General features: G+C 36.1%; 1 protein-coding gene across 1 annotated transcript in view; it reads right to left on the bottom strand.

Annotated features, from left to right (window-relative positions):
* The window catches only part of LOC144446299 (neuronal acetylcholine receptor subunit beta-3-like), a 15,800-nt gene extending 3,653 nt beyond the window's left edge, over positions 1 to 12,147 (bottom strand). Inside the window, exons 1-4 of the mRNA XM_078136047.1 lie at positions 12,047 to 12,147; positions 5,393 to 5,535; positions 1,362 to 1,406; positions 877 to 986 (exon numbers count right to left, since the gene is read on the bottom strand). Coding sequence (XP_077992173.1) covers positions 877 to 986; positions 1,362 to 1,406; positions 5,393 to 5,535; positions 12,047 to 12,095 — 347 coding nt within the window. The 5' untranslated portion in view covers positions 12,096 to 12,147. The remainder of the gene's footprint in view (positions 1 to 876; positions 987 to 1,361; positions 1,407 to 5,392; positions 5,536 to 12,046) is intronic.
* Positions 12,148 to 12,367: the final 220 nt, after the last annotated feature.

The following is a 12,367-nucleotide window of genomic DNA, read 5'->3' as shown; positions in this document are numbered from 1 at the left end:
ATTGTGCGAGATAATGTGAATAATGGGTTTGATTGATCGCACGACATGCTAGGCTAGCGTTTCTCATTATCAACATAACTAAATGACATATTTGTATGGCAAAGAAAGCCTATGTCTATAACAGTATAAGGAGTGTCTGCAAAGTCTCTTATTAAACCTTTCATAAATCTACTTCCAGCCATTGTTGCACCTCACTAACTACAATCACAACACATCGATGACTTACACCTTTCAGTGATTGGCTAAGAACGTCGTATAGACTATAGTTTCCCATTGTTCAACCTAACTTTGCATGCAGCGGGCATCATTCTTTTTTCTGTTCGTCCTGGGAACCTAGCACTAGAGAAGGAGCTCTGAATGAAATTATCGGAAAATTGTCAGCAATCTGCTGAAAGCAGCTCGATCGAAGTTGCCACGTGCAATGGCAAGATTTGTTGTTCCCGTAACACTGGAAGAACTTGAAAAACTTGTTGAAAGCAATAATGCAAAGAAAACAAAGCAAGTAGGACTAATTGTGAACAGAGCAGACATCGAGAAGAAATCCGAGGTAGATTTTTGTTTGGTCGTCAATGATTTGTATACAGGAACTCGACACACAATTTTGGTAAATGCCTTAGAATGTGATATGCACTTACTGTCGGCTCTATATTAGACGATTAGAAGACATATTACCCCTTGCTGTTATGTGACTACTATTTATATTTCTGCATCGGAAAATAGTCAATACATCACTCGTGGCAAAAACGTTTCTAGTGCCTACAGTAGGCTAGCAATTAGAGCTAATTGGTCATATGGTTATAATATTTTCACGGTTATTGCAAACCACGGCCATATCCCAAAATGCAACCAGGTAATATTGTAAAATGGTCGGTCTACCTATTCTCAAGGACGATGTCTGGTTTCCAAACCCATTCGGTGGGTATAACAATGTAATCCATACCACTATAATTGGCGGGATTCCACTGCAGACGATAATCCGTCCATATCTAGAGAAATCGTAGAAACATGTCACAGGGTAATAATGTTAGAAAAATTAATTTTGGATAATTGACAACTACGCTCAAATGAATAGTATGATATTAGCTATGAGATATATTTAAGTAAAAACAACGAACATGACCAAAGCAACCTAGATGAACAAATCTAGATGACAAAATTCTCAAGAGTAAGACATCTAGTACTTGAGGGAAAAAAGAGAACGTTTTTCCTGTTATAATGTAAACATTACGAGTCTCTCACTTCATCCATTCAAGCATCTATACATGATCTTTAGACATATACAGTAGGTTTATTGCACAGAAGGCCAATGCCTTGTTTTCGTTAATCCTCAGAGGTCTGTTATATACCTACAAACGACATACCTGCTCAGCCCAACAGCTCGTTGTGACAATTTGGTTTTTCTCGTGCTGTTGGAAAAGTTCAGGAGAGGGGAAATTACTAGTATTTGTAGTGTTGTGGAAGAATTACTTGGACACACAGTGACAAAACATGTTCTTGGTACCCGAATTTCAATGACTCTCCTCATAATATCTTTCAATTATATATGTATGCTTGTGTATATTCCCAGTTGTTTAACGTCACGTGGTTTAATGCGAGAATACTGCACGATTTAAAGAACATGGACTCGATTTGACGTGACAACAGAGAATAACATATCAATAATTTCATACTTGGATTCACATATTTTAATAATCACTATAACACATAAGGTCCGCTCATACATTGTATTGTATACTCAATGAAATATTTTAATTAGGAAGTAATTAACTTTGGAATCAAATTACAAACACATCAAATATAGTGCCAGATGGTTAGGTAGTGACTTCCATCAACATGTTGAAAATTAAACAGGTAAACATGTCAACAGACAGACAGACAGACAGGCAGATAGACCGACAGACAGACAGACAGACAGACAGACAGACAGACAGACAGACGGACGGACGGACGGACAGACAGACAGACAGACAGACATGAATGCATGCATGCATGCACACACGCACGCGCGCACACACACACACACTCATTCACATTAAATATAAGGTATAATATACATATTTGCTAACACGTATGTATGTATGTATGTATGTATGTATGTATGTATGTATGTATGTATGTATGTATGTATGTTTCTCTGTGTGTGTAAGTGTCTGTGTCTGTACATGTACATCGCACATGTGTGTAAATAGGTAGGTACACGTGAGTACGGAATGTTTTTCATAGCTTATGCCTTTGCATGTTAAAGTGTGAGAGACAAAACTAGATATCGACGACTTACATACGCCATGTAGTGCATATATCTATTCTCTGCAACACTAATTTGGGATGCATTTGTTAATGACAAAAGTTAACTTTTACCAAAACTTACTCAATCCTGCTTTTACCTTGTTTTTAGTCTACACAAATATTAAACTGTTAGATTAGGGTTAGGGTTAACTAATCCCAAAACTATGCATACATAGTATTTTGAAAGGTTAGAACACAGTGTTATTCTCAATCTAGTGGGTAATGATCAAACAATACCACTTCAGTAGACTTTCTTGGAAATGACACCATCATTTATGTCATACGTGTAATATCTACAGGCTATGAAATTTGCCTGTTTCACTTTCATCCCTGCCCACACGGATAAAAGCTTCGGTGTACCTTGCGAACCTCTCAAATATTAATGTTAATCTTCGTAACATAAGAAGGTAATGCTTGATAACAGATGTCGTCATCTTTGACTGGAACTCTACTTTTTGAAGGGGAGGGTTAGAAAGCAACGCTCGATAAGCATAAGAAGGCAAGAAAACGGGAAGGGTAGTCATTTTAAAAATGATTAAACTACCGATAGTACTTATTATGAAGGCACACGTGTTGACAAATTTATCCCATTTCAATGTTAGTGCTACAAATTTGTCTCATAATTCCGCAATTGGAATTGACTCCAACATTTCATCTATGCATGTTCCTGTTCTTGGACACATGCCTAACGCGCCCAGATTACATAACATAGCTGAATATTTAAGATTGATTGAATAAATATGAATTCACTGTATGTATGTATGTATGTATGTATGTATGTATGTATGTATGTATGTATGTATGTATGTATGTATGTATGTGTGTGTGTGTATGTGTGTGTGCGTGCGCGCGCATGCATGGGTGGGTGGGTGGATGGATGGATTGATGGATGATGGATGTAGTAGTAACCAACTCGTGGTCTGTGTCTGTGTGTGTGTGTGTGTGTGTGTGTGTGTGCGTGTGTGTGTGTGTGTGTGTGTGTGTGATACTAAAGTGAGATTACATGTAAGCAATCACATATTGACGAAAACGTTACTGAATTCCATACGTATTTACAGAACAGAATAGCATGCAAGATGCGTAACCTGGTTAATACCATGACCGATCCCTTGAGCTTAGGGGTCCCTCAACAACTAATTCTTATTTTATCTCTATGAATTTTTGTGAATATATTTAGGCTAGATTTGTGTGTTGATACGTGTTTGTCGTACTGTGCACGATGATTTGAGAATGACCAAAGCTGTTTTTCTGTACTATGTATATGTTATCACTAAGTATAGTTTTTATTGTCACGATTGCGGATAGTAATGTTTTAATTGTTCTCTTGATGGTAATAACCATATCTGTAGTCATTATGTTTACTGCTTTATAGATATTAGATGACTTGATTCTACAACCTGATACACGTCTTGTAGTAGAGTCGGCATTAGTAACGCATGCGCAGTATTCGCCTTGGAAAGAAAATTCTTAATATGTAGTTGTTACTTTGTTCAAGAGAACTCGAACTCAGTCTCATCTAACATCAAGAAAGGAAATAATGGGTAACCATACAAACTATGAAATAGATATCAAACTGATTTTGGAATAAATCAATTTTAGAATCCAAAATGACAACCGAATACAATTGAAATTGAAATGAAAGATTTATGATTTCCTTGCAAACGAGATGGTGAACTCCAAAACTTCAACATGCTTTCAAATGGCAAAGCTTGGAGAGATTTGAATAAAGTTGATTACAATTTCTTTCCGTGTAATTCACTTTCTAGACATGTCATTTTATCATAGACATGCAACGAGATTTGAACTATAAAACCTAGACTGTTTACTCTGACAGCACATGACGTATGTATTCTATGTGTATGTGGTCTACAAAGGTCATAGCTTATTTTACTCGAAGACATCGTTGTAAAGTTTGACTGACAAATTTAGCATTCTGATGAGAAACTGTTATAAGGTGGTTTCGCGCTCAAAAATTGGGTAGCACTGATGTATCTTATTTTCCTTTTTAGAATTTACATGTGAATGAAACCTCCATTTCGCCATGTAAGTCGTAATTTTGTCACATGTTACTATGAGTTGTAACGCCTCAATAGATCGTGTTATTATATCAAGTCGAGATAAATAATGAAAGCGGATATGTTTTCCACTCTGGGCAAAATGCTAATATCATCATAAAATAAATATAGTTTTGTTCTTGAAGAAGTACACAAAATGTGTTTCCAGCTGTAGTGCTTCCGGCTATTTACCTGTTCTTGAAAATTACCCCTTGCAAAATTTATAGAAGTATTCTGCCAGTATATGCTATGGAGATTGTATAATACTAAAAGTAATTCCATTTTTCATTGTAAAATGATTTGTTATGGAACGCAAAATAAGCTGATTGAAGACTTCCTTTAATGTCAACTATTTGATTGTTGTATCTTAAACCATTTACAAGATAAAACAATCGTTATTATCTCTCGTAAGAGAAATTATGGTGACGTGGTTTCGTACTTTGAATACGACAGAGAAATAAACTATAAAGTATACATACAATTGATATTTTAAAAACAATGGCAATTAACAATCCGGAATGCACAGTTAAAATAAATATAATGCAACTGTTACAATATAACCTTAATAGTTGTTCCGATAATGTACATTAATGTAGGAGTGAACTTCTTTTCTCTCTGTTACCGATCGGAAATACTTTTGATAAAAATGCGACATGTTGTGGAGGTGAATATGTGAATTTGAAACAAACAGTGTTCATTGAATAACATGATCATTATATTTCGTTCAAGTTCACTCTGAGGTTAAATATAATGATAATGACAGACAGAGGTACAGACAGACAACGGTACAGACAGAGGTACAACCATACAGAGGTACAGACATAGGTACAGACAGACAGCCACTGGCTGGCAGACAGAGACAGACAGACAGACAGGCAGACAGAGACATACAGACAGACAGACAGACAGACAATCTGTCAGTCAGTCAGTCAGTCAGTCAGTCAGTCAGACAGACAGACAGACAGACAGACAGACAGACAGACAGACAGACAGACAGACAGACAGACAGACAGACAGACAGACAGACAGACAGACAACAACGGTTTACTTACCACATCGAGTAATTGCGTAATTGATAAGCCGAATTGTAATATTAGTGTTTCATTGGGGACTTTGACAGGACGAACGTGTTTATTATAACCTGTGGCAAATAACTCAGTCTGTAAAGAGTGCTCTATTTCTGATCCCAGGCAATCTGAAAAAAAACAACAACATAGTTTACACTTTGAGATATCTAAACACAAGTTGTTATTTATCGTATGAATGTTAGATGTTATACTGTCGATGGCAAGGAAACAGCAAGGTTTTGTCATGAACTTAGGGGCGACGTCAAAAGATCGATGTTTACAAAAAAACTTAATTGCTTTAGTTTGGGGGTGGGGGGGTTTTGGCCAAATTAATTTCTCAACCGTCAAAAACGATTTAACGTCATACTTAGCAAATTTAGTACGATTTCAAGGCTGCTTTTACCTATAAGGGCGGCCCTTTTTATTTTTCTGTTTCTCATCTCCCGACCGACCCTAAATTTCTAGCTCCGACATCAGAAAAAAAACAACGTTTTTTTTTATTTCCGACCGACTCGACCCTTGAGTTCAACACAGCAAGACTGTAAGGTTCGAATGAACATCAAACGTTCCTCATGGCGTCTTAGACCAGTGTATGTTCTGCCGAGGCCACGACCTTGCAACATTGGCCCCCTAAAATTACAAATGACGCAATAATTTTCCCACCTTGCGCCGCTTTGGCACATTCATTTTACGGCAAAACATCAAAATTATCTAAGTCTAGGGCCAGGCCCTGACGTCAATCCCACAAGAAGTATACTGACTCCGTGAGGGAAAATTTTGTTGTAACTCATTTAAGATACAGTGACAACGCACAGTTCTATTGGTAACATAAAAAATGACACAAAAAGATCAACTTTGATAAGTTTAATCTACAAATTGAAACATTAGAGGGAGTAGATGAGACGTCGAAATGGACGTCTCTCGTCACATGTTTTGTCTACCATCACTGTCGCGACCTCTGACCTACTCACTGACGTGTACGAAACACTGAACTTGCTACCGGAAATCGGAACATCTATCTGCCACAGCTCAGAAGCCTTAGTAAACCAAATTTATGGGACAGGTTGTGATTTTCATTTGTTGATGGGTTAGATTAATGGAAACAAAATGAGTACATGTGTATTTTGATTCCGAAAAAGCTGTGTTAGGGGATCATGTTGCATGGTGTTGACAGTGACACATATGTGAATGTTGGGCACTGACTGAATCAATGCGTGATCACTGGCATGGCCATATAGACGGCCGATGCATGTGCGCCCGGTCAGACATGAAGAATGAACTTGTTGTGCAAATCAGAAAATAATTACAGTGGTATTTACAAAGCATCCTAACTTTGACGTTGATAGTTTTAGTTCACGATTTCTGAGTTTCAAGGACACCTAATGTCAGCTTTCCGTATCAAGTTTACAGTATGTAACTAATGCTGTCATTTGATATAGCAGGACCAAATCATGATACACAGCCAGTAACGGTAATTAATAAAAAAAAAATTATTTCAAAGTTTGTTTGACTGTATTACTTGTAAGTTTTTCGCTCACATTTGGTACTTTTTAAAGTCAGGGTTTTTTTTTTCAAAATGTTGTTTTTCTTAACCTCGTCATGAATTTGAAGAGGGAATGATATTAAAACACAGCAGTGTACTAACAGTTCTACAAATGAAACAAGTGGTTACAAGATTAGGATTTCTCAAAGTTTTTATTCAATCATATGTTCCCTAGCTGTGACTTATTTTGAAGTTGTTCTTTGTCTTTGTCTGAAAAAAGGGAATTATAAATTTGAGCACTGCTATTCATGATATTCAGATTAAAAATTGTGACTACCTGGCTGTCCAATCTTTCAAAACAATATATAATATACTCTGTAGAAATGACTTAAAAATACATAATCTTAATTGCCTTCTTTTTCTAAGGTGTAATGTGTAGTCCACAATTTTCAAAAAACAGCTTACTGGGAACTGTTATTGTGAATGGAATTTTTTTATGTTGTTAGGTAATAGTCTATGTGTAATGGAATATCTAAGACCACAGTATCTCTATAGTGGTCTGAGGTAATATATATGAATATTTCATAGACAATAATAATTGACCCCACTCCCTGTCAAATGACCCCACTTTTTGCAACCAAGGGGCCTTTGTCCCCACTTGTTGGAAACCTTGGCAGAACACTGCCGTCTACCCACACCCCCACCCCCTTTGTTACGTCGGAGCAGCATGTGTCTTTCGTGGCTGAAGTCGTTGAGGTTTGATGGGGGACAGGGCTCGAAATTAATGCCGCCGTGTGGTACATTTTGCTGAAATGTAATAATAGCTCAGAATATTTCTATCATTTTCAAAATTATGCTTAAAATTGGTAAAAGTCATACTGCATTCCTCAAAAAGTTACATACTAAAGTTCAAATTAATAGGACGAAGTGTAATAGTACTCCTGATAAAATCATACAATAGTTCCTGGCTACAGATATACACCCATCAGGATGATAAGTATTCATCTTCTTACAAAGTTATTCTACGGACTTGTCAACCTTGCTAAAATGAAGGAAAGAGACCTGTAACAAGGAATTCAATAAAGAGAAGAGAAAAGAAGTTGTAGAGAGACTGACAGAAAGGACAGAGAATAGAACTGAAAAAATACAGATTTGCTTTCCTTGCCCCCCTTTTTTTTATTTCGCTTGCCCGCCCCATCTGACTATTCCACTGGAGATGAGAAAGAAAAAAAAGGTCACCCTAACACTGCGTACACTCGGTCCGATTTATCAGCGGTACACGGTTAAAATGGTTTTCTGTTTTTATTCATAATTCAGTAGTATATTGTTACGTTGTTTGAAAGTGGAAGTATACAGTATGAGTCTGAAACGATTTTCAATTTTAGGTCAGTTAAGTTAGATGGGGGGGTGGGGGGGTCTGGGACCTAACTTAAGCAATTAAGTTAGATATATTATATTGAACTTTTGATGTTGCCCCTTATGCTTAGCTAAATCGTTCTTCATGATAAACGTTTGATTATCCCCATCATTCAGACGGCACGTTACAAATGACTTTTTTATATTTCATATATGTCATAGACATTTGGATATGAACAGCAATCAAAATTCAAAAAATTTCTATTTATCATTTCTCTATAACGTGTGCTTTGTGACCTCTTTAAAAAATCGAGTAGTGTCGCATTTCCCCTTCGAAATGTTTCAGCATAATACCTAGGTCTATGGTTTCAAGAAATCCGGGACTATTTTATTGGAGCTGTTAATGGTGACATTTTTATTTATTACTGAGAGCATAGTTTGACATTTCGTCCGTTTACTCCTGAGTGTATGAATAATCAGCTGATACATCAATATTTCATAACCTTGCTTGAAGCGTTAACATGATGATTTTCATCCTTCAACAGTTTGACATATTCTCAATACATACCAGCAGCTTAAACTTTTACATTAGGGTTACCTATTAAACAACATAAACCATCCCCATCACCATGTATGTATGTGTGTATGTATGTATGTATGTATGTATGTATGTATGTATGTATGTATGTATGTATGTATGTATGTACGTACGTACGTACGTACGTATGCATGCATGTATGTATGTATGTATGTATGTATGTATGTATGTATGTATGTATGTATGTATGTATGTATGTATGTATGTTTACTTTCATGATTACATGTATTGCTATTTACGCATAACTTGATGTTTACCTTATGAAGTGAGTGCTCTTTGTTGCACACGAGCCTCGTAAAAAGTGTAATGATTGATAACAGCAAATTGATATCAGCCAGGTATGTTAACATAGTTTTATCCACGGCGTATTACATTATTTGGTGAAATGTCAGCCATTTGATATTTGCAATGGGCCTCCGGGGTTTTAACTCAAGATGTTTTCATGACAACAACATAGACAGTGCCGTATGTACGTCTCAGAACAGATATTGTATAAACTGTAGTTATTTTTTCTACGGTGGCAAGGTTAAGTTCATTTGTCCAGAGGAAATATCGTAACAGATTTGTCTAGACATACTCTTGCATACTAATTCTGTACATGTTTTTCAGTGATTATGGCGTTTAGTACACTAACCCTATCCTAAATACACGCCAAAAAAAACTAAATCCAAGACGAATTCAACCTTTAACCTTCAAAGTCGATTTGAAATATCCTGTGAATATGAAATTACATAATACTATTCAATAGCACTGAATGATTGACATCAACACAAACGTTGTCATTTACGTTTTATATTAAATGTATATACTTAAATCAAGTCTAGAGAAAAATCGAAGATCTTTTCGCAGATGAAATAAATCGCAGCAAAAGAGGATTACATATGGCAAAATGTAGACTTGTCCTACCTCACATAGCAATTACTATGAAAGATACAAGTGCTTGTAGAAGTCACACGGGTCACACTATATTGTTTCATCATCCACAAGGACTTTTATTTTCTTATGAGCAACTTACATAAACATATTACACAGACACTGATGTCACAAAGTGAAATGATTGTATCTCACTGTGTATACATATCATTTGTCACTTGTAAAAGTCAGACCATGTATTAAAAGTGTAGTTTAAATAACTCACGTTTATATGCATTTATTTTATCAATGTACTGGTATGTATGATTGCGTCTGTCTGTCTGTCTGTCTGTCTGTCTGTCTGTCTGTCTGTCTGTCTGTCACTCTGTCTGTCTGTCTGTCTGTCTGTCTGTCTGTCTCTCTGTCTCTGTCTCTCTGTCTCTCTGTCTGTCTGTCTGTCTGTCTGTCTGTCTGTCTCTCTGTCTCTCTGTGTCTGTGTCTATGTCTGTGTCTGTGTCTGTGTATGTGTATGTGTCCGCGTAACGTTGCCGAAGATGCAACAATCGTAGTATGTGGCCTGATCGAATTTATTTATCACACAAAAGTCAATGTCGAAGTCTTTTTAACTTTCTAAAGAGCCAACTGTATTTTCGTAGTAACGTATTATCAAGCGATCTGCAATGCAATATCATAATTAATATTCATTACCCTATTATAATAATCAATAGTGCTATTTTACAGCTAAAGTCAATGGTGATGCATGTAATAACGACAATACCAATAAAGTTAATTTTATGTAGTGCTTTCGATTCCATTATTTAGACCAATGCCTAACCAATATTAATAATTTACCTTTCATGATAACTTTAATCAATGTACTACCTCTGAAGATGTAATGTATATGGTTTCCACTTGGGAATATCAATTTCAAAATAAATTACCCATCAGTGTAATGCTATCCATTTTTAATCAATATAGACATTGCCAAAGATTTATTGTTAATAATACGGTATCTATTAGCCTTGTGTCTCGGATGTATGGATGTCATGGCTTTAATTAGGTCTCTCAGTTAAAGCTTAGTAAACACTCTAGCTTATATATCCGTACTTTACAACCAAGGAACTTACTTTTTCAGCGTTAATAGATAGCTATTCATTGAAATGTCTTTGAGTCACACCGAAATCAGAATAATTCAAAAAACGTGTGTATTAGATTTAGATTCTAACGATTTCAAGAATCCTGTTCAGGTTTCATTTTCAAAGTGGGAATGTAAGGTATCTTCTCTTCCTCTGCAAATGCTGAAGGGCAATTACCATGGAAACCTCAAGAAAAAAACATTCACTCACTCAGTACGATGGTAAGAGATGCTAACCTGATACGACTTTGGTCTCTTCCTAGAATGCATACAGCTACAGGGCCAAAATGTATACTCGTACAGGTGGTACCTATACTTTGGAGCACTATACAAGTGGTAATCTCATTTACGGGCTAGTAACGATATCTGCCCATCTTAGGTTTGTTATGTTTATGTATTCTTCCAATACTTCGAACACGCAAACCACATCTTTTCCGACTTTTTTGCATTTTTAAAATCTCTATAACATTCTTGAGAGGAGACAATATCGCTATACCACCATAGAGAGGGGAGATAAACTGTCTATAGATATACTAACTCAGTCAATTTGAAATACAGAGTCAAGTAAAGATTTCACACTTCTCTGACATAGGAGTACTCTTTTCAGCGAAAAGATTAATGTGTTCAAGCGCTTAGCACACCCTTGCCTTTGAGTGCTTATAAAGGTTAAAGCTAGGATTGAACACTAATTCGAATGTTATAGCAGTAACTCACCACTTAACTATTCTAACTTCGTGTTTAGCTATTTCTGTGTGTGGTGTTTTAATCTATTTACGACCTTGGCATGTCTTCCTTTACGTTATATGAATGTCTACTCTCTGGATTGTTTATAGCTACTCAATAACAAATTAATTTGCTATCAGTCAAGTAGACACTAGGTGATCAATTTATTTTAAATGTCAAAATAAGAAGTCAAACTGAACGTTGCCTTTGGTTTAGTCAGTGACTTCCGCAGCTTTGACCTATTATACGTAAGAGTATCATCAATGTATTGGCACAGCCCAAAGCTATGAGTGTGTGACACACGACATGGCAAATATATTATATTCCGCATGACAAATTGCGTCCATTCCCACTGTTACTACAATTATGTTATCACTGGATGCTTGTTGTCGCTAATTTTCAGCTCTACCATACAGATGCAAGTTAATGTTTGGTTCTAATTTTGGTAATATGTACAAAAACTACATCTACAAAGTCTAAGCATTTACTTACCCATTGAGCAGATGAGAAGAAGAATTAGCCAGCTACTGATTAATTCCATTTTCGCTCAAGAATAACACTGGTCATATACAGGATAAATGGAGAAGTTCCAATGTAAGCTTACAATGATTAGTCTGTAAAAAAGAACAAAATTAGTGGGTTTTTTTCGCATATGGTAATGTCTATGTTATTTATAGAAATGACGTAAAGACCTAAGCCGGAGTCTAAACATGTAACATCTGGTAGTCCAATCTGTCATAATTCATACACATACTAAGGTACAAATTTCAACGATCTAACACACGTGCTCATTTATTTTGAAATACGATCCCT

This window comes from Glandiceps talaboti, chromosome 15, assembly GCF_964340395.1.
Source record: "Glandiceps talaboti chromosome 15, keGlaTala1.1, whole genome shotgun sequence".
Classification (NCBI taxonomy): domain Eukaryota; kingdom Metazoa; phylum Hemichordata; class Enteropneusta; family Spengelidae; genus Glandiceps; species Glandiceps talaboti.
This window is presented reverse-complemented; position numbering and strand designations above follow the sequence as displayed.